The sequence below is a fragment of the Hyperoodon ampullatus genome (assembly GCF_949752795.1).
Source record: "Hyperoodon ampullatus genome assembly, chromosome: 1".
Classification (NCBI taxonomy): Eukaryota; Metazoa; Chordata; class Mammalia; order Artiodactyla; family Ziphiidae; genus Hyperoodon; species Hyperoodon ampullatus.
In genome coordinates, this window is record NC_136914.1 from 33,590,254 (window position 1) to 33,613,274 (window position 23,021).

General features: G+C 46.5%; 1 protein-coding gene and 1 pseudogene across 2 annotated transcripts; one reads left to right on the plus strand and one right to left on the minus strand.

Moving 5' to 3' along the window:
- Positions 1 to 3,802: 3,802 nt before the first annotated feature.
- Positions 3,803 to 5,005, minus strand: LOC307057227 (tektin bundle-interacting protein 1-like; annotated as a pseudogene). Its single transcript has 4 exons — positions 4,762 to 5,005; positions 4,297 to 4,665; positions 4,077 to 4,198; positions 3,803 to 3,979 (listed from the first exon to the last, which is right to left on the minus strand). The product of its transcript is annotated as a tektin bundle-interacting protein 1-like (transcript).
- A 1,316-nt stretch (positions 5,006 to 6,321) lies between these two features.
- Positions 6,322 to 21,768, plus strand: CTSO (cathepsin O; the record flags this gene model as incomplete). Its single annotated transcript, XM_079709350.1, has 8 exons — positions 6,322 to 6,426; positions 10,877 to 10,985; positions 11,556 to 11,695; positions 15,007 to 15,174; positions 16,610 to 16,731; positions 18,784 to 18,951; positions 19,531 to 19,619; positions 21,734 to 21,768. The coding sequence occupies 8 exons, from the start codon at positions 6,322 to 6,324 to the stop codon at positions 21,766 to 21,768; spliced, it is 936 nt and encodes a 311-aa protein (XP_079565476.1).
- Between the last annotated feature and the right edge of the window lie 1,253 nt (positions 21,769 to 23,021).

The window sequence follows — 23,021 nt, forward strand, 5'->3', positions numbered from 1 at the left end:
AAGTCTATGAGGAGAGAACTGCTACTACTTTGCTACAAGCAGTTAATAATGGTTCTAAGATAAACCCATTAGCTGTCACCACAGCGCATGCCATGCAGCAGAGCTAGTGCTTTCCTCTGTTCACATTCATTCAAATGTTGGCAGAATAGAAATGGATTGAGGTTTCTATGGAAACCACTCATGGTTTCAGGCATTTCTTGGGGCATTTTGTTCCATTAATTCTTTGCAGAAAGGAGGTATACATCAGGGCTTTTCATTAATGGCATTTTCCCTCTTGGTTAGAAGCTGGTGGGTGGAGTTACTACCTTGCCTTTTGTTTTACCGCATTCTTAGCAGCTCCTGTGGCAGCTTCCCCTCCGGCTGAGAAAATGGAATGAGCTACTTCTAAAGCTTAACAAATCCTGCCCATCATCAGTGGCTGTTCAGACAGCATTTCTTCTCTTTGGCCTTAAAGGAAATTTGAAATTCTCATACCTAGCAATTTATGTAACTTATTTTCTCACTGAGGATTTATGTAGTTCCTATGAAATGTATACAGTGCAACAAGTCAAGACAACTTCAATGCCTTTATGAACCCAATTAGCAACAACAATAACAGAAAGAGAATGCTTGTGGGGAGGGGGGATTTAGTGGCATTAATGAAAATTTCAGTGTGAAATCCAAGACCAAATAAAATATTTCAGTCCAGATACTAGCTAATTAATTGCCTGGAGGAATAAGATCCCTCCCATAATATAGAGAGAAAAATTAAAAAGAAAAAACCAGCTCTTCGATGACTCAAGTGCATTAATGAGTGTCACGCTTTCCTGTAATCATACCAGAACACAGAAATCTCATAGTGGACTAAAGAAGGTATTATTAATAAAGAAAAGCCAACACTAAATAAATAAGAAGAAGAAACAACCACAGAGGTTCCTTGGAGTAACTGAGGGCAGTCTGGACTCTGAAATCTGACAGCTCAATTTATATCTCATCGCAACCACTGACTACTTAGGATCTTAAATAATTTCCTTAGTCACCATACAAGTCAGTGACCTCATTTGTGGAGTGAAGGTGAGAATTCCTACCTTGTGGAGGTGTTGTGCAGGTCAGAGATCACAGATAAGTTTCCTTCTCATATCAGTATAGTCATTATCTGAGATCCTGCAGTCATGAGGTTGTATAGGGATACAAAATTCCACATGTCATGCAAAACATCACTAAAGTACTACTCTCTTATAAAATTAATATCCATTCAAATATTATCCCTAGTTTAACATGAGCATTTTCCTCGGCTTATGTTTCCGATTATTTGACTATCATTAGCTGATTAAAGTTTACAATATCTCTTGCAATTATAGTGTGCCTTGATAATGAATTAATAATGCATCTCTTAAGAAGATGCAGAATTTCATAAAGCATATAAAGATGAGGATGAAGAAGTGAAGAGGCTGCAGAGCAGAGACTAGAGCCAGGCTCCCCCGACTCAGATGGGCCAGTTATCAGATACACAACATTGAGCAAGTACCTCTACTTTTCTGTGTCTCAGGTTCTCATGTGCACAATGGAAAAATTACAACCCCATCTCCTACAAGGATTAGTTATGAGGATTGAATAAAGGTAATATTTGCAAAGTACTTAGAACAATGCTTAGAAAATCTTAAGCATGGGTGTTCATTAAAGTAAAAATAAAAACAAACAAAATAACTCCATAGCAAAGTCATGTTATTTATTTTTTTAATTGGAGTTTAGCTGATTTACAATGTGGGGTTCATTTCTACTGTACAGAAAGTGGCTCAGTTATACACGTATATACATTCTTTTTAATATTTCTTTTTTATCAAGATAAATAATATACTTTTTTCTTTTCTATGACGGTTGATTACATGATATTGAATATAGTTCCCTGTGCTCTACAGTAGGAACTTGTTATTTATCTATCCTATATACAATAGTCTGTATCTGTTAATCTCAAACTCCCAATCCATCCCTCCCTCCCCCCTCCCCCTTGGCAAGCACAAGTCTGTTTTCAATGTTTGTGAGCCTGTTTCTCTTTCGTAGATAAATTCATTTGTGTCATATTTTAGATTCCACATGTAAGTGATATCATATGGTATTTGTCTTCTCTGTTCGACTTACTTCACTCTGTATGACAATCTCTAGGTCCATCCATGTTGCTGCAAATGGCATTATTTCATTCCTTTTTATGGTTGAGTGGTATTCCATTGTATATATGTTCCACATCTCCTTTATCCATTCATCTGTCGATGGACATTTAGGTTGCTTCTCTGTCTTGGCTATTGTGAATAATGCTGCATAGCAAAGTCATTTTAAAATAAAGTAAAATGATTATAAATTGAAAAAACCCAGAAGGTTTATGACAAGATAGAAACAATAACAAATAATGATCTGAATACCACAGAGGTTGAGAAGCATTTGTGAAAACAGTGGAAACGCTGGATTGTTCTCACGCACACGCAAATGACCGCGTGTGCTGCTAGTGTCGAAGTGAGGCTGTGAGATCTGGTTTCCCAGACGCACCAATGGGTCCAGCTCCTGGTGTTCACAGCCTGTGTCATCCCCGCCACCAACCCTAGACCAGGCTTGGTCTGTGTAACTCAGGGCAGAAGGGTGCTGTGCAACTTCAAGGTTAGGTCATGGGAGACACTGCGGCCTCATCCCGGTCCCTCCCTGACCTGTTCTCCCCAGCCCTGGAATGGCTCACTCTTGAGGAAGACAGCTTGCAGGCCCCATGGAGCCCTTGGGGGGGCCCAGGGGCTAGGGACCGGAGGCCTTCATCCAGAAGCCTGAGGACATATGAAGACTCCTGCCAACAGCCATGTGAGCTTGAAATCGAATCCTCCAACCCCGTGAGACCTCCAGATGACCACAGCTGCTTTCAACAGCTTGTCTGTGTCCGCTGAAAAAAAGGCACAAACTAAACGTTGAGAATTATGTGTTACTTGGCAGACATTCTGAGGACTTAAGCCCGGGAACGCAGCCTCTCAGATGGCTCGGAGGGACTGCTTCAAAGAGGCAAGGGGGGAGCCAGGATATAGAGGAGTTTTTGCTACAAAGACCAGGTAGTCGGAACATCAAAAGATTACTGTTAAGTAAAGAAAACCAGACATCTCAAGTTAAGGAAGTTAGAGCTTTTCGGTGTGTGGAAAGATGCAAAATCTGGGCTCACTGAAATTGTTCCTTTGATGCCCACCTCAGGTCTCTGGGATAAGTCTCCTTCGGGTGCATCACTGCAAGGTGGCTGTGGTGGCTGAGGGCTAGATGGCGGGCATCCTGTTTCCATCCTGAGTTTCCTCAGGGCTCACCATCCAGGCGGCTGTAACGTGATGGCTCGATGGCTGCAACATCCTTTGTTTACTGATATGGCGGCAACAGCTTTCATTGACATCTGCACAGGGCCTGCCCCGAGCTCAGCCCTGGCCAGCCTAGGGTCTCCCGGGTGCCGCCAGCCCTGGAGGACAGAGCCGTTGCTGAGCCTGCCAGGAGCCCAGCCTCGGAGTTAGGGGCTGGGCCCAGACCCTGGCCGTGGCGATGGTGAGGCTCAGCATGCCGGGCAGGCGGTCCGAGTGCGGCTCCCTGTGCCCAGGCCACCCGGGGCCAGGACTGTGCCTTGGTCTGGGGCCCGGGGTAGGGGGGCCGAGGGCAGGAGAGCTCGTCTGTCTGACTCTGCCCTGGAGCTTGGTCACCAGGATCCTGGTTCAGAGCTCCCTTCACCTGGCTGCCTGAGGGCCCCAGAGCTGGACAGACGCCTTGGGGGAGAGGTGCCGGTCCTGAAGAGCCCCATCGGGCAGCGCGATCTTTATCAGTGACTGGCCGTGTAGACGGGCGGGGGCTGATGGCCGGTGGAGGAGCAGCAGGGTTCTGTGCCCACTGCCGGTAGTTCTGGGTGGTGTAGCGCGGGCGCTGGGCGCTCACAGGTATGGCACGTAGTCAGACGCGCGCCACAGCGGCTCTTCTCCAAAATGGTGCCTGTGGATCACTGGGGCGCCAGGACCTGGGTCACCGGCTGGTCCCGCCTCCTGGCCCCGGGCGGTCTCACCCCAGCCCCTGGGTCGCGTGTCCTGGCCCAGGCTCACCGTACTCCTTGCCTCATGGGTCTGTCTTCCCACAGCACGCTCCCTACCGCGCGCGGGGGCCCCTGTACTGCGCGGGGATGATGCCATCTACCAGGATGTCTCCCGGAGACGCTGGGTGTAGGCTGCGGGGTAGGGGTCAGGGGTTATCTCTGCACCTCTGGGCCTCACCCTCCCCTCGAGGAGGGCCTGGTGTCGGGGCGGGCGGGGCCGGGCCCCTCACCTGAGGGCATGCTGCGCTCCCGGGGGCTGTGGCATCCGTGCCTGCGGACATAAGTCTCGAGGTACTGAGCTGTCCAGAGCCCCCGAGGGAGGGTGGTCCAGGCTTCTCGGGGGTCCGAGCTGGTCAGGCCCGTGTACCACTGCGGGCCGGCCGCGTCGCGTCCCATGGGCGTGTACTTCCGACGGGGCCCCTCCTGGGACAGGTAGTCATTGCTGAGGGCATGGGCGGGAGGAGAGAGACTGCGTTTTCCGACCCCCTGCCCTCCCCGGGCCTCTTCATCCCCTTCGCCAGCGCTGAGGGTGAAGAAGCCTGGCCCGAGGTGCGGGGGGCCTCGTCTGTCCTTCAGTACTGGACACCCTCCCACCCAGGCTGGCAGAGGGTGGAAGGCTGACCCCTTGTAGCCCCTCCTCTCTGCCACATCCTCCCCAACTCCCAGGACCGCCTAAACATTTCATCTTTTCTTGCCTCTACTAAGTCCTTTGCCCAGCCTCCCAGACCTGCAGGCCCTTTCCTCCAGGAAGCCCCCCTGGCCTGGAGGTGCACCAGGAGGATGTGGTCTCAGCTGTGGCTGAGTGAATGGCGCTGGTTTCACCGTCATTGGTCTGGCCTGGGAGCTGTGGGCTGGGGACACAGGGAAAGTTTGCGGGGAGCCCAGACTCCCAGGGAGACCTTCAGGGAGCTCTTGCACCACCACCACCTGCCCAGTCATTGGGGCCAGCTGGGAGTGAAGACAAGCTCACATTTAAAGGAGAAACTATGCAGCTACACAGGAGTGCCTGTTCCGGGGGCCTCTGTTGCCAGAGCCCGTCCCAGGCTGAGAGCATCAGGAGGGCTTCCCCAAGGAGGAGGTGGCAGTGATGTGAGGCGGGACCCGCTTGTGCAAAGGCCCTGGGGCATCAGGGATGGTGTAAGGAACAGGCTGGCAGAGCAAAGAGGGAAATGGAAATAAATATGCTAATGATGGCAAAAATCAAACCTCAACCAGGTACCATTAAAACTAAAGTTATCCTTCCGGAACACCCTCGCAGCACCACTGCCCAAGAGACAGACAGGGGCACGTGCTGTGCTTTGACCTGGCGAGCTCCCTCGGAGAAAATGCCCCAGGGAATGAGGACGTGTCCCCAAGACGGTCTGAGCAGGGATGCTGATAAAACGTTCTCCCTTGTGCCTACTTGGAGTTCTCACTCCGTACGGAAAACCAGAAACCCACGAGCCTCATAAGAGGTGGGCTCAGCCCTGTTGGTTCTGGGACACAGGTTTCAGGAAGTGGCCGCAGGCTGGGTTTGCCGCTTGCAGGGATGGGAGTTTGGGGACCATCTGGGGACCCCCACTCTTCTGAACTACAAAATAAGCCTAAACTACAAAAAGCACCTGGCTTGTAAAAAGGAATTAGAACAGTCTAAAATAACACACACACACACACAAAAATTTGACCACAAACTTAAGAATTAAACGCTACGTTTCTTTCTGTGCAAATGAAGAAACTGGCTTCCAAAGTTTGAAACGGCCATAATGTAATAAACCGAAACATTGTGTACTATTTTCACAACTGTACGTTTTGATATGTATTTAGTAAACATCTGCTGAATGAATGTCTCCGTGCAAATTCGCAGACATTATTTCGGAATCAGGTTCCCAATGTCAGAGCCCATCACAGAAGAAACAGGATGAAGGTGAAGTTAAACTCCGCGGCTGCCTGCATCTTTCCATCGGAGACAGAAAGAGGAGGCAGAAGGGGCTTGACGCAGCAAGTGCGGTCGCGCGACAGCGCGTACTGTCACTCCCGTGCGAAGTCGACCCTCAGGCTCTCTTCCAGCAGGCGGGAAGCGACCTCGGAGCACCGGGTCCCGCGCGGATGCTCCGCCGAGCACAGCGCGAAGCCGCGGTTCGCGGCCGCCGGACGCCCACTTCCGGGCGGCGGGGAAGAAGGGGCGTAACCGTCTCAGCCCCGCGCCCCGCCCGCGGCCCCCAATCCCCGTACCCTCCGGCTTCGGGAGCCCGCGACCCGAAGAGGAAGCGCGCGCGATGGAGCTGCGGCACCTCTGGCTGCTCTGCTGCTGCTGCTGCTGCTGCTGCCCCGGCGCCGCCCCGGCCCCGCCGAGCGGCCGCAACCCGCCCGCCGCCTTCCGGGTACCGCGCTCCCCGGGGGCCCTTCCCGCCTGCCTGTCCCGGAAGGGGGAGGGGGACCTGAGCGCACCCCCGGGGTCCCCTGGGCTTCCTGTCCCGGGGAGGGGGAGGGGACCCGAGCTCACCCCCGGGGTCCCCTGTGATTCCTGTCCCGGGGACGGGGGAGGAGGACCTGAGCTTACCGCCGGGGTCCCCTGGGCTTCCTGTCCCAGGAGCGGGAGGGGGACCTGAGTTCACCCCCGGGTCCCCTGGGCTTCCTGTCCCGGGGAGGGGGAGGGGGACCTGAGCTCACCCCCGGGGTCCCCTGTGCTTCCTGTCCCAGGGACGGGGGAGGGGGACCTGAGCGCACCCCGGGTTCCCCTGTGCTTCCTGTCCCGGGACAGAGGGGCCACCGGAGCGCCACCCCCGGGGTTGCCTGCGCGCAGTCCGATGACGCGCCTGCGTTCCAGAGCTGGCCTGACGCGCGCGAGCCTTTCTCTCTGTCCTTGGTGTCCGGGTGTCGCTCTCGCCCAGGCCGTGCTGACCCACAGAGGGGTCCTCCAAGAAAAATGTGCAGCTGCGGGTGACCACTGGCTACGTCCAAGGTGGTCCTGATTGGAAGGCGCACCCCCTTTTGGAGCCCCCGGGCGTCCTCGCTGCCTTCCCAAACTGCATTTCAAGGATGGGAACCAAAAGTAGGCGGAGAAACCTGCCCATCTTCCGGAGGGGGCGCTGGCCACCTCCTTCTGAGATCGGAATTTTATCCTCACCGAGCCAGACTTCAGCAAGCTCAGGGAATCCTGCCGGTTTATGATTTTCCGGAACCCGGGCCCCTTGGACTAGCGCACACCCTGCAAGTTCCCCTGACTTGGTGGAGACCGATTTAGAGAAGGGGGAAGCATTTCATTTCCTTTTCAGATTATTTTGAAAAGGCTTGGTAATCTCAGATGCACGCCAGCATTAAAACTCAGGAACACACCAGTTAGCTCAGTATAAATAAGGTTTTTCCTGAAACCAAGCAAGCTGCAAGAGGTAATGATTTAGAGTTGGCCTCACTGTGTTCTATTCAATATATATCCAATACTGTGTAATATGTTTTAAATCATGAGAGGTCATTATCATTTTTTATGTTATCAAAGAAAATTCCTTCTTTCTTAATCAAAAGCAAGTGTGAAATCAGTAATCCTGCTGCTTAGTGGAATTGCATTTATTATTTTCCTGGTATTTTCTTGAGCTTTCTCATGGGATTCTGTAGCGGTGCTCTCTTCTACTTCTCCTGCTCATCTCCCTGGACCTCCAGTGTTTAGGAAGTTCCAGCCTTGCCTGATTCTGTGCATTCTTGTTTTTTGCCCAAACCAAGATGTGTATTTTTATTGCCAATTTATTTCTCTAGCTTTCAAAACCAGAAGCACTGGTATAATTGCTTAAGATCAAAGTTTTTGTCCTGTATTCCATTCCTGCCCTGAGCTTGGTGGCATATGGTGGTGAACTAACAACTTAGGGGGAAAATAATCAATCCCACCCATACTGCTAATGTATTCATTGACTGAAGAAATAAAAGCACTGCCATACTTCTCAAAAATAAAAAAATTGGGCTTCCCTGGTGGCACAGTGGTTGAGAATCCGCCTGCCGATGCAGGGGACACGGGTTTGTGCCCCGGTCTGGGAAGATCCCACATGCCCGGGAGCGGCTGAGCCCGTGAGCCATGACCGCTGAGCCTGCGTGTCCAGAGCCTGTGCTCCGCAACGGGAGAGGCCACAGCAGTGAGAGGCCCGCGTACCACAAAAAAATAAAAAATAAAATAAAATTATGTCTAATTAGGAATTGGTTAAGTTGAGATTCTCTGTTTACCCATCGGGGTAAATTGTGTACAGATTCTAGAAAATTCCCTGGCTCCATAATCAACTTAAAACGAAAAAAAAGTTTAAAAATTAAAATAGAGTTATAAAGTGCTCTGTGTTGTGCTAGAGAGAATAGAGACGTTTTAGGGTGAAAAGTGGACAAATATTGAAGACCAGGAGCTGTAGTCTTTGGATCTTGGTGTCTTATTTAGGGAGAGCAAAGAGGTGTCCTCTTGTTTGCAAATGCATTGATGACTGACTAGTGGCTGCCCAAAACACAGTGGAAAGGTATTCAGGGAACTGCTGACACAGTTAGAGAAAGGATCTGATTGATTAGTAATGTTTTTCACCATCATGGGTTCACGGTGAAAGGTTTTGTCATCCCTTATGGGGTTTTCTAAGTTCCCCGGGAATATTCCTTGAGCGGAAGTCAGGTGGCACCTGGTGATACTTGTACACAAACCGACACTTCGTTATTGTTGGGTGAAGACCAGGCTCCTCCTGGGATGATTATGGGATGCCTCACAGGATACGTGACTGATATTGGGGATTTGTGTGTCTTCTCTTTCTTTCTTTTCTCTATCCCAGGAGTCAGGACTGAGAGAGGAAGTCAGGGAGGGTCAGGGAGAGTGTCTGCAGCATCTCTGAGCTGAGAGAAGGGGTGAGGGCAGGGTACCCTAGATGCCCCACAGGCCAGGGGAGGGTAGGAGGCCATGGGGACACACAAATCCCAAACCAGTCTTCAGTGGAGGCCCTTCCCCAGTAGGCCGGCCAAGTGCTTAGTCATGGCCTGGGTGCGGCCTGTGAGCACCAGGGTCTCCCTCCCTGCAGTCCTGGCAATTCAGATTCAGGGGGTAAGCTCCCTGTGGATGGTCTGTGAGGCCCATCCTCCTGGCTGCAGCAGGCTTTCCTGTACATCCATAAAGGTCCTACCTTCTCAGGCCTTCCCTCATCGGTCCAGCTCGCAACAGTGGCCAGTAGATGCTAACAGGACGAAGGAAGCCGCTGAACTCCTCAACAGTTTGCAGTCGCTGGCTTAGATTTGTCACACGGCCTCTACTCACACTCGCTTTGCACTTCAGTTCCGTTTATAGATTTTTACATCTCCTTTCCAAATTATATTCAAAGGCTTGCTTCATCAAGATTACCTTTAAATGTCTAAAACTCAATAACTGTTGATCATTTTATTGATTAACAGTCCTTCCAGGCATGCTCAATAAGGAAAAAATAAGATTATGATAAGTCCCAGCAATAATTTGCTTGAAAACAAACAGCTTATGCCATTTGCAGCAACATGGATGGGCCTAGAGATGATCATACTGGGTGAAATAAGTCAGAGAAAGACAAATACCATGTGATATTGCTTGTATGTGGAATCTAAAAAAATGATGCAAATGAACTTACTTACAAAACAGAAATAGACCCACAGACATAGAAAACAAACTTATGGTTACCAAAGGGGAAAGGGAGGCAAGGAATAATTTAGGAGTTTGGGATTAACATATACACACTACTGTGTATAAAATAGATAACCAACAGGGACCTACTGCATAGCACAGAGAACTATACTTAATATCTTTTAATAACCTATAATGGGAAAGAATCTGAAAAAGAATAGATATACATATGTAAAAAAAAACAAAACGCAGCTTAGCACTATCAAGGGCATGACGTATATAAAATGTAATTATGCATATATTCAACAACAAATATTAATTAAGCGTCTGTTGTGTGCCAGGTGTGTGCTCAGTGAGGGGAACACAGTAGCGAATAAGACAGACCAGCCTGGCCCTCATTTTACTTATAGATTTATGGGACAGACACGCAATAAACACGTAAGTGCACAAGCAAGTACAGAATAGCTAGAGCTGGAAACTTACCAAATGGTGGTCTCCTGAAGTTTTATTTATCCCACACAGTTGGTTAGAAGTAGGAAATTGAGGCATGTTCATACAAAAGACAAGCCTAAGATGATTATCACAAGAGTCAAAGCTGAGGAATCTGTAAACAATGGTCCGATTTTCCCTTTGGAAAGACAAACCAGGCGATCTTCCTGGGACATTTCCAGGATTGCATCTCTTTCCCAAAGCCTTTTTACCCAAAATGAAACAGAGACCTCTATAAAGCTCAAGGAGAATCAGATGTACTGATTCACTAGTTACTTACTCCTTTTTTCATGCTTCATTAGTTGTGCTGGGAAATACGAAGATAAAGAAGACAGTCTTCCCAGATTCATAGTTGTTGGATCACATGAATACTCTCTGGCGACAATTCCCACTAGTGTCTAGTGTTTATTTGCAATTTATTTTTTTTTCCACTATGTTAAATAAACATATATTTAGTGCTTTCAACATGCTTAGTAAAGAGGAATTATAAATGGTTATCCATTTATAATTCCTGGGACATTCCTTTCCTAGCTTCAAAAATTACTCCTGAAATCAGATAATATTTTTAATACAAAACATTTATAAAACGAATCTGAATATCTTAGATGACCTTCCATCGTGATCTGCAGGAAATAAATCAAGCTTTAACTTTTGCATCTGAACACTGTCTCCAAGTAAGTTATATGCATATTGCTCTGGAAGGTTAACATGGGTGATATAAATGAGTGTGGTTTTTTTCCTTTTAGGAAAGTCTTAATAGACAGCGATACTTGAATTCTTTATCTCCTGGTGAAAACTCCACTGCCGTCTATGGAATAAATCAGTTTTCTTATTTGTTCCCTGAAGAGTTTAAAGGTATGGTGTGATGGGGCTATTAGTTGATTAGTTTCCTGACTTTAATTTGTTCCCTTAACTTTTGAGAATTGTTCAATCGTGAAGCTAGTAAATTGAGTAATACTTAATATTTATTAAATGCTTAATAAGTGTCAAGCATGTACCTGGTGCTGACAGTTAAAAAAATAAATCCATGGTCACTCTCTTCTAATTATTGCTTAAGAACTAAATATCGTAAATATAGACATTTCCACATGGCTCTGAGGGCTAATACCTCATCTCTCCTCCAGTTTTCTGTGCTGTTTCTATTCAAGACGCCCATGGTTCCATGGGTTGTGATAAAACAAATGATGTCAATTATACTCAATTTTTTTTTGACCTGCTTCTATCAAACATGTCATTTTATGTGACAGCCCCGGCCCTATTGGAGGAATTCTCATCTTTGTAGCTTTCGGCTAATCCATTTCATGTACGGAAAAGCACAAAAGGCAGACTGTATCAGAAACTCCACTGTTTCTGTTGAAACGTGCCTCCAAAATGAATCCCTGTAATATAATGTTGCTTGCCTTTTCTTTTCATGTGTATCCTCAGCTATTTATTTACGAAGCAGACCTTCCAGTTTTCCCCGGTTTCTGGCAGATGCGCACACATCCATCTCCAACCTGTCCTTGCCGTTAAGATTTGACTGGAGGGACAAGCACGTCGTCACCCCAGTGAGGAATCAGCAGACAGTACGTTGGTTTTCTTTTCCTTTTTGATCAGTGTCTGAGTCACTCTTGAGGTCAAGTTCGATCAGACTTGTAAAGGAGCCATCACTGCTGTAGGTGAAAGCACACCCCAATCATCGAAAAATGGCAAGGCCAGGGGCTTCCCTGGTGGTGCAGTGTTTGAGAGTCCACCTGCTGATGCAGGGGACACGGGTTCGTGCCCCGGTCCAGGAAGATCCCACATGCCGCGGAGTGGCTGGGCCCGTGAGCCATGGCCGCTGAGCCTGCGCGTCCGGAGCCTGTGCTCCGCAATGGGAGAGGCCACAACAGTGAGAGGCCCGCGTACCGGAAAAAAAAAAAAAAAAAAAAATGGCAAGGCCAGGAGAACCCCTGGTGTGGGAGACAGATGTCAGGCCGGGCACTCACTCTGGAGGTGAGTTCTGTGGGCTCCCCTCCCTGGCTGCCTAGCCCCCTTATCACGGTCCCCAGGCCTCTGCAGAGCAGCGGGTGGAAGGCTGGAGGAGGTGAACTTGACCACTGATGCTTGAGCCGTTCAAAAGGGAAACGACGTGACATCAGGCACTGTTCCCCCGTGCACCCAGACCTCTTGGGTTCATCCCCTGAACTCCCTCAGAAACCCTACCTCCATCCCCACCCCTACAGGATCGCATACTTCGTACCTGTGATCCTTAAAAATGCAGTCAGTTCTGCTGGAATGTGACATAGACGTTCCTAGAAATCACCAACTCTGCAAAATCAGGCAGTGAAAATGAGAGGGGTTATAGAAGAAATGAGGTTAGGACTCAGCGCTAAAAACTTCGTGATACACTAAAAAAAGACAGGGAAGTAGTAAAAGTGGCAGTGCGGTTTTACATGTGTTAAATGATAAAGAAGTGTGTAAGTCCTGCAGTAAATGCAGCCATTTACCACCCTGCGATATCACTTATATGTGGAATCTAAAATATGGCACAAATGAGCTTATCTATGAAACAGAAACAGACTCACAAACATAGAGAACAGACTGGTGGTTGCCAAGGGGGAGGGGGTGAGGGAGGGATGGAGTGGGAGTTTGGAGTCAGCAGATGCAGACTAGTACATATATAGAATGGATAAACAACAAGGTCCTACTGTATAGCACAGGGAACTATATTCAGTATCCTGTGATAAACCATCACGGAAAAGAAAATGAAAAAGAATATTCATATGTATAACTGAGTCATTTGCTGCACAGCAGAAATTAACCCATCATTGTAAATCAACTGTACTCAACAAAAACAAATTTTAAAAATGCAGCCATTTACCTTGCAGAAGTCCTGAGTGTGCCTGTGAAGATAACCTGGAATCAGAGGGCAAACGGGACCCCAGATGTGGGTAGGCACCCTCATTCACGAGGCGAGCCATCTCTCCGGCAGATGTTGGAGGGCAGATGCGCTTGCCCCGCACCCCCGCTGGGCACGGGGATGTCCGCTGACCTGGGAAAGTTGATCCCTAACCCCAGGGATGTGGCCCCAGTTTGTCTGCAGTAGAAACCTCAGTGGGTCACTCGGTCTCCTCTCGTAAGACCAACGCTTTGGACCCAACAGTTCCCCGGTCACCATCTAGTTAGGATGATCCCTTTTGCTTTCTCAGATTCTGTATTTATTGTTCTGGGTTAAATTTTACCACCAAATCATCTGCTTTATTTTTGGATTCGTAATGAAGGGTGATGTAGCATGAAACCCAGTCCATCCAGGGTGTGCTTACGTTGTATTCAAGGCGAACTTTTAATTAGGAATCTTCTTACTAAAAGAAAGATGTTTTGGAGCAGGGACTGTCCCCCTGGGGCAGTGGTAGGTGGGTAACCTAAGGTGACTTGCATTTACAGTTCTCAAGGGGTGGGCACCCTGCTGGAATGTCCCTTAGTGAATGCCGTACCCTGCCCCAGGCCCTGAAGCTAGAGGTGTAAATAAGGCCACTTTGAGGCCATTAGATCCTCAGAGCTTCCCTCCACGAGGACCACCAGCTGTGCATCCTTTCTTTGCCTGCAGTACCTGGTCCCGGGATTAAGACAGTTCTGCCCAGTTTCAAATCCCACTCTCTGCCTTTCCTGCCGTTCTTCCTCCTTGTATGAAATTCTTGATCCTTTCCTTCCACCTCCTCCCTTTCTTGTAGGACCAGCCCTTTAATTCTTTTGCTCTAGTTTGTCCAGTAAGAGGAAGTTAAGAGACCCAGACTCAGGAAGATTGTCAGCCAGTATCTCAATGAGGAACGAGCAGTATAGGTCTCCATCATTGGGACATTTCCTGTGTGTTCATAACTGTGATGGGCTGAAGAGTCAGTCATTCACCCAGTTCCTGAGTCCGTCTGTGAAAGGGACCAACGTAGGCACGTGCATCCTAACCGCTGCTCACCTCATCCCTGCCTTCTAGCCGGGGGGACGTGGATGGCCGAGCAGAGGGATGGAAGAACGGGATGGGTGTTGGTACACACCTTAGAGACAAGCCACCTGTTCAATGAGCTGGCTCGTTTTTTTTATTTTTTTTTAATGTATTTTACTGAAGTATACTTGATTTACAATGTTGTGTTAATTTCTGCTGTACAGCAAAGTAACTCACTTATACATATATATATATATTCTTTTTCATATGCTTTTCCATGATGGTTTATCACAGGATGTTGAATATAGTTCCCTGTGCTCTACAGTAGGACCTTGTTGTTTATCCATTCTATATATACTAATTTGCATCTGCTAATCCCAAACTCCCAATCCTTCCCTCCCCCATCCCCTCCCCCTTGGCAACCACAAGTCCGCTCTCTCTGTCTGTGCAGACTCATTTTTTTTTTTTTGCTTTACACGGGCCTCTCACTGTTGTGGCCTCTCCCATTGTGGAGCACAGGCTCCGGACGCGCAGGCCCAGTGGCCATGGCTCACGGGCCCAGCCGCTCCGCGGCACATGGGATCCTCCCGGACCGGGGCACAAACCCGCGTCCCCTGCATCGGCAGGCGGACTCCCAACCACTGCGCCACCAGGGAAGCCCCAGACTCGTTTTTTAAAAAGACCATCAGTTCAAGTGTTTTCCCAGTCTCTAAAATTCACTTTTATTTTGCATCGTCTAACCTGCAATAGTGATACTACCAATTTACCTTTCATGAATAACTAGATTTTGATGCTTACAAGAGAATTTTGGGTTTTGTTTCCTTTTTTCAATTAGAAAATTGACAGGATCGGTGTTTATATTCTGTGGGCCTCCAGACTGTGCTCACTTGATTTGATCATCTGAGATATTAGAGATGTTGGCAGACTTGATTTGCATGTTATTTGATAGTAAGTACTGTCCGTTTCTGTTCCTGGCAGTGTGGTGGATGCTGGGCCTTCACCGTGGTAGGAGCAGTGGAGTCCGCGTGCGCCATAAAAGGGCAGCCTTTGGAGGCGCTGAGTGTCCAGCAGGTCATAGACTGTTCATACAGCAACTACGGCTGCAACGGAGGGTCCCCGCTCAGCGCTTTGAACTGGCTCAATAAGGTGACTAGGTCCACAGCCTTTTAAGCTGCTTGTTTAATGTGCGTTCAGAATTCAGACAATCTACTCTCATTTACTAAATAATGTTTTCAAGGTTGGAAATGTAGCTAACCAGAGCTTGAATAAATCAGAAGACTTCCCAATGTGACCATATCTGGAAATAGAGTCTTTAGGAGGCTCTGGAGGTTAAATGAAGTCATAAGGTTGGACCCTAACCCGATCGGACTGTGACCTTATCGGAAGAGGAGGAAGAGAACAAGAGCTCTGTCTGCCCTGTGAGGACACGGTGAGAAGGTGGCCATCTGCACCGCAAGGAGAGAGCTCTCCCCAGACGCTAACCCTGCCAGCACCTTGACCTTGGACTTCCAGTGTCCAGAGCCATGTGAAAATCAATTTCAGTTTTTTAAGCCAAAAAAAAAAAAAAGAATTGCTTCTGGGCAGGTCAGCCATCAATAGAGAAACCAAAGTGTGAAAAATCTTACCTGCAATCAGTGTTCAGAAAAATATTTATGTTTATTTCCTCACATTACTTAACAGATGCTCTTTTTTTGCAGATGTGTGTCACATGACTCACAAAGCTGAGAGCGTATTCATTTCCGTAGAATTTCTGAGTGTTCAGGTTTACAGGGGATTAGCGGTCAGCTGATTGGGTGCTCTCTGTAGGCACAGGGCTGAGCGCATGTTGCACATCAGTAGCTGGCACGGGGCTGCGCCCTGCCTCTCCCCCTCCAGAGGCTTCCCCAGCACGTACACACCCTCTGACGCTGTCCTAGTTTCAGCAGCAGTGGCGTAAAGCCAGCGATGAGGTTTTGTGAAAGGTTGTCACGACAGCGCTCCCCAAGCTCCAGGGTCCCCCTCTTACTCATTTGCTGTGTTTTGAGTCACCGCACACTGGACGCTGATGCTCTGTACATGTTATGGGCAGCAATAGGTAGAGCGTGTGCCCGCGCTCACATAAGTCCTGCTCTCCGAAGGGGAGGATTCAGTCCCGATAACTGTACGGTATGTGGCATTTGCCAGGTGAATGGCAGCGAGAGAAGTGGATGGAAGGACGCTTGTGAGCACAACCCAGGACCACTGCCCTGCCTGAGCCTCAAAGGCTTGGCAACCCAGAGCCAGAGCCGTGGAAGGAGAGTGGTCTACACGCCTGTACCCTCGGGAGAAGGAGGGCCAGACTTTATCATCAGATCACCGGAGCTCCCAGGAAACGGAATACAGGAAATACAGGAGCCAAAGACAAAGACATTGAGTTTAATTACCTAGGATGTCCTTATAAAACACCTAAAGCGTTAATTTAAGATTTTCATAACTCAAAGAATACCCACACGATGAAGGTGTGGCCAAGGCTAATCTTATTTTGACACATGGTAATAAGTTCTATTTGATTTCTAACACAACCGTGTGACAGAAATAATTCTGGGTGCTCATTTTCTTTTAGATGCAAGTGAAGCTGGTGAGAGATTCAGAATACCCGTTTAAAGCCCAGAATGGTCTGTGCCGTTACTTTTCTGACTCACATTCTGGATTTTCAATCAATGGTTATTCTGCCTATGACTTCCGGTAAGTGTCTCCCTCTGTTGTGGTTTCCTCTATATCTCTTAATTTATTATCTATTGATTATTTGGAATTAGTAAGTTGATTGACAGCATCACTGCCTACTCTTAATTGTTTTAAAATGGACTTTTTACTGAAAACTGGTAATCAACGTGGAGGTCTATGTACGTTGTTTCTTAAATATCTACTTTCTCCCACGTCATTACAAATAGAAACAACACACTTAAATTAACACATTTAAATCCAGTTTAAAGTATAATTGACACTCACCACCTCTTACCAAGTTTAAGTGTCACACTTACCTTTAGCGTATTTCAGTCTTACTCATGAATCAATAAAAGATTGCTCGAGGGGCTTCCCTGGTGGCTCAGTGGTTGAGAGTCTGCCTGCCGATGCAGGGGACGCGGGTTCATGCCCCGGTCCGGGAAGATCCCACATGCCGCGGAGTGGCTGGGCCCATGAGCCATGGCCGCTGAGCCTGCGCGTCCGGAGCCTGTGCTCCGCAACGGGAGAGGCCACAACAGTGAGAGGCCTGCATACCGCAAAAAAAAAAAAAAAAAAAGGGTGGAGGCAGTTGTGTCTTGTTAATACAGACATTATCATATTTGTCATGGTCAGATTACAAAACATTCCCCCAAATTGAATAAAATAAAATATACATTATACACCAAAATCTGTGCTGAACAAAACTAAATTATTAGACAAGTGAGGGAGAGAGACAATGTTTATTGTAAACCTCGAGTATAATTTATGAGTTAGGCAGGCCACAAAGTCTGTACCTATAATTGTATCCTTAGTTTGATTCTGAACGTGGGTGCGGTGCCGAGGCATAAAGCTGGAATTTAAACTCAGCTCTGTGGAACCTCAAAGCCCATACCCTACCACGGTGCTTTCCCAGATTTCATAATTTTGCTTGTCTTAGGTCATCTTAATGAATACCAACTATTATTACAGTAGCAAAAATTAGAAATGCCTGCTTACAGATCTCCAAAAACAGATCTTCACCTTAACAGGTAACATGAGTCAATGTTTAGAATGAATGTGTCCTTTCTGTTGCAGTAAGTCCCACTGTTATGCACTCATGTTTTTCCCTCATCTGTGGACAGAATATCCCCTTGATAGAAACTGGCCTCCAGCTGGCATGATGAGGGCTTATTTACTCTTTCAGGGCACTAATCCACCATGCTTTGCTGCAGCAATAAACTACCAAAAGCTATCTTAATGGCCTGAAATATCAGTAACCTTATTTCAGTGTCCTGCACCCACAAAGCTGACCTTTAAAAATGCAAATTAATGGTTTAATCACATACTTTTAAGACCCATGAAGGCTGAATGCTGTGTAACATGAGACTTTATCAATACAAGGCCGCATAGGAAGGCAGTAACTGCATCTCCGGCTGTCTTCCCAGTCCAGTCCTAGTTCTCCTGGCATCTTAGCATCTATCCTGCCCTATAACTACATTCACCACTTTTGCATAACCCTTCCCTGTAGTTTCTTTATTTGATGATCACTGACCTAAGTTAGCTGATCTCTTGATTCTTACCTGGTGTGGCAGAGACAACGAGTTATCGCCACACATCCAGGCTTTCCACATTCCTTATTAAGAGAATCCCTATATTTTAGGGGAGTACTTTGACAGCCAGCTACAAAACTTCATTTCCCATCTTCCTTGAAGCTAGACTTGGCCATAGGACTGAGTTCTAGCCTATGAGACCCATGCGGATATGTGCAGAATATGTGATCACTTCTGGGATCTCAGCAGGAATGTAGCACTTCCCCTTTCTACTCCCTGCTGTCTGAAATACGTGTTAAATGGCTGGGGCTCCAGCAGCCTTCTTGGACCATGAACTGACCTCAGGAGAGTTCCTGGTATCCTGGTGTCCCACAGCCCTCCTGGACTGCCAGTCTTCCAGACTTCTTTTAGCCTCCATCGATTAGGGCTTGATAATTGCAACCAAACCTACTCCTACCCATATACAGATTAAATAGTTCACTTTTATAAAGTATTTTTACCTGAAAAACTAAACTTCTTAACCAAACATTTCCTCTTTTGGTAGTGACCAAGAAGACGAAATGGCAAAAGCACTGTTTACCTTGGGCCCTCTGATAGTGGTAGTAGATGCCGTGAGCTGGCAAGATTATCTGGGAGGCATCATACAGCATCATTGCTCTAGTGGAGAAGCAAATCACGCCGTTCTGGTAACCGGCTTTGATAAAACAGGTGAGTGCTGGTGAGATGTGACCAATTGCTTTGCAGCTTGAACTCCAGCTTGACAAGTGATTGCCATCCTTTAAAACGCTGAAATCTGGTCCTATTACATCTAAGTCCTCATGAGCTTTACAACTTTTCACTAAACTTCCAGGTATACACGCCCTGCGGGTCCCACTGTCAATCTGGTAGATGCCTTGTTGAAATGACACTAAATTCCTGACCTAAATAATGGGCATTCTCCATCTGGAATGTTTAGGGTAACTGCTGGGAAAGAGAAGTGCTTATTATTTCATCATACTTATCTAACGATCCTTTTTTTTTCTTTTTTTTCCTTTTTCTAAGTCCCTGGAAAAGGACGTGTGTTTTCATTTTCTGCAGTAACTGCATTAAGTGAAATGCATTCAAACACATTTTCCATTGATTGGCGTGTGACACTAGTACCGCTCAAGTTTACTTGGCTGGTTTGTTAGCAGTTCATTACATTTTTTATCTTTTTCTTAGAGCCACTGTACTTTTTAAGAACTGAACTTTAAATAGACATTCTTTCACCACAAATACGTTCTCCAGGGTTTGTTTTATGTTTTTTAGGCAGTACCCCGTACTGGATCGTGAGAAACTCCTGGGGAACTTCCTGGGGCATAGACGGCTGTGTCCATGTAAAAATGGGAGGAAACATTTGTGGTGAGTCATGAGTTGATATTCAAAACTCTAGGCTAAATGTCAAGGAAGAGACTGTGAATAGATTACAGTTTTAGCCCGTCCAGTCCATAGTGTGCATCCAGGATACTTAGATCACTTTTATAGTAAGAATTGTCATCCTTTAACTAATTGATAAAAATACAACAGTGTTTTTTTTAAAAAGACACTATTGTACACATTCATGTTTTTAAAACGAAGAGGGACTGTAGTAAAACCAGTGTAATGAGCAAAACACTGTAAGACATGGCGATAATTTACCAAAGTTAACTACTTCCAAAACCAGAAAAAACTCCACTTAGGAGGCTGAGCTTTTCCAAAAATGTCTCCAATTCCAAATTTACTTTTTATAATTGTATTACTTTCCATTATTTTATGTATTATAATGCCTTCTCTAGGATCATGAAGAATCACTTTTTCTTTGTATCAAAATGGGTGAAAATCTGAATATTAGGGTTGTTTCTGATTTAATATGCCCCTTGTCACCTACAAAATTCTACTCACTGGAATTGAGAGGCTTAAAAGAATGCCAAACATGCTCTTTTGTTGAATAACATTTTTTATTAATTAACAACAAACCAAATTAAAATAGCTATTTAAGTATGTTAAACGTATTCTAAAATCCATATTCAAATTCTGTTCTAAAATTTTTGATCTAGAAAATCAGCATATTTTCTGAATCAAGTTGGACCCAAACTATGCTGTGTATACAACTTTTTAAAAATTGTAGAACACACCAGGTTGTGATATTTATGATAACAGAGAGTTATGGATGGGCTTCCCTGGTGGCGCAGTGGTTGAGAGTCTGCCTGCCGATGCAGGGGACACGGGTTCGTGCCCCGATCCGGGAGGATCCCACATGCCACGGAGCGGCTGGGCCCATGAGCCATGGCCGCTGAGCCTGCGCATCCGGAGCCTGTGCTCCGCAACGGGAGAGGCCACCGCATTGAGAGGCCCGCGTACAGCAAAAATGAATAAATAAATAAATAAGAGAGTTATGGAAAAACTTGAGAGCTTATATTTTGATCCAGTCTAGCGACGACAGCTCAGTCATTCCACAGAGCAGCATCCGTGTAGTTTAATAAATGGCCTCTTCAATCACCCCAGTAAAGAATTTTCCATAAATTATTTATTAACAAGAGTCAGCCTCACAGAAGCTTTTCAGCCAGAGCGCGAGCACCCCTGTCAGCCCTCTGCTTTCAGCTTCACTGGGGCTCTGCAGATAAAGGGCCGCTGCCACTCCTGGAAGCCCTGCTGCCCCCACAGTTTATCCCCAGCTGCGGAGTGAGGGGCCTGCATCTGGGCTGAGGGGCGGCTGCTTTCACAGCCCTGTCAGGGTTGCTGCAAGGACGTGATCTGGATACTGGTTCAGCATCACCTTGATTAGGACCCTGCATCCCCACCTCTTCCCAGCCCCCAGCTACAAAGGGTGAGTCGGGATTATCTTTCCCCTGTACCCGTTTCCCAGTTTAAGTCTCCAAGGCCTGCCTTGTTCGTCATTATACAGGAATCCAGATCCTTTCTGAAAGGGAGTATTTCCTGAAAGTTACATCCCTGAGATGGTCACATTACTCTTATGACCAGCTGCGGAAGGCGGGTAGCATTCCGTGGCCCCAAGAGATTTCAAAGACGCAGCTAATCACAGAGGAATCCAGTCTTCAAATAGGATGTTTAATCACTTCCGCCATGACATTCTGATCTGTGTCCACAGAGCATGCTGGTGATTTATTGAAATGTTGTTGAAGTTCAAATCTTAGAATTTAAATTTTCAAATTGTGTTGAAAATAATCCTATAAATTATCGTATTGCCTCTAAGCAATATGTATGAGTGAGATACAGATTTCAGATACATTCACCTGTTCAGTTCATAAGTCGTTTGGAGATTTTTAATAGTTTCTTGAAATAAAAATATTAGGTATCTCTTCTAATATTTGCGTTTGAGGTTGCCGTGTCTCTACGGACAGGTAGCTATCACCAGTGAGTGATTTTCTTAGTAGATATTAACTCTTTCCGAACCCAAATGAAAATTGTTTTAATTTGCTATTTAAAAGGCATATAAGGAGGAAATAGAGTAGTGCTGATGGTTTCCTTTTTCTTAGGTATTGCAGAATCTGTTTCTGCTGTATTCGTGTGATATGTTCGCCAGATCAAGAGACAGATACCAGACTGAAGGCTCATGATGAGATGTGATACTTCATTCTTGGCATTTTCACCTTTAGGCTTTAGCAACTACCCACAAAAGACAGGCTCTAGGGCCTGGTCCTGTTGAAACTATTGATAACTTGTAGAATGTTCTCTTCTTAGAGAGAGATGGAAAAAGTCAGAAGGAAGAAAACCAGCACCATGGCCTGGGAGGAAGTCTGTGGACCAGTTTCCTACTGGGAGGAAGGTCAGATTAGGAGGTATTTTAGGTCTCTTCACTCTGAAAAGGCTATTATCTGGTTTGTTTGATTATTGTTTCTGTTTGCCATTTGTTTATTTTTAATGACATATTTTCAGTAGGATTAAAGAGGTGATAAGAATTCCTTTTCCTTTATGGGATAAAATCAGCAGCCCAAGCTGCCCTGCATATAAGAATAGCCAACCTAGAACTAGGTGTGCCCCTCCCAGTTATATTCCCAGCCCTCCAGGATGGAATTTCATAAGAATTTTGAAAGGCCAATTGTTCTTCCCCAGCACATGGCACTCACCCGTGACCTGCGCAGATCATGTAGAAAGAAGCAAAAAGACAAAGTTACTTTTTAAGGCAGACAGCTAGCCTGATTGAAACTCAATGACCAATATGGCAACCAAGTGATAGGAAAATCTCAAGTAGCCTTGACTGGAAGACAAATTATTTGGGGGTTTCACGGTCCGGAGGGTTCCAGTACATTTTATTTCCTCCTTTGTTCTTGTTGGATTGAGGAGTGGTGTGTCTTCTCACATTTTCTCACTCTTTCTCTTACTCTTGGCCATGAAACTTCTAAATCCTCCTGGTGGTGCGGCTTCCCTGGCGAAAGAAGTCTCACTGTTTACTTTCCTTCTCAATTTGAGGGCCATTTATTTGGCTCCAATTGTCTCTAAGCCTTTATCAGCATCAGGACCTCACCTGTCTGTCCACCCATCATTTGGAGGCACCACCTCTTTCAAAGTTCAACCTCATTAATCTGGGGTATCAGCCAAAATGTGTTTCCCAACCTCAGTTGTCCCAGTTTTCTGCTTATTTTCCCCAGACTCACATCCTAACTACATTTTTGTGCATCCCTTTGGCTTTCCACATGGTCCCTGGTCCTCGAGGTCCAACTCCTCTTTTACAGGGTCATTATGCTTGGCCGTGTAAGAACCTCAGAGCATGAAAGCTGCTCTTCTGATTGAATATAAGTACAATCGTATTGTGTGAGTTAAATG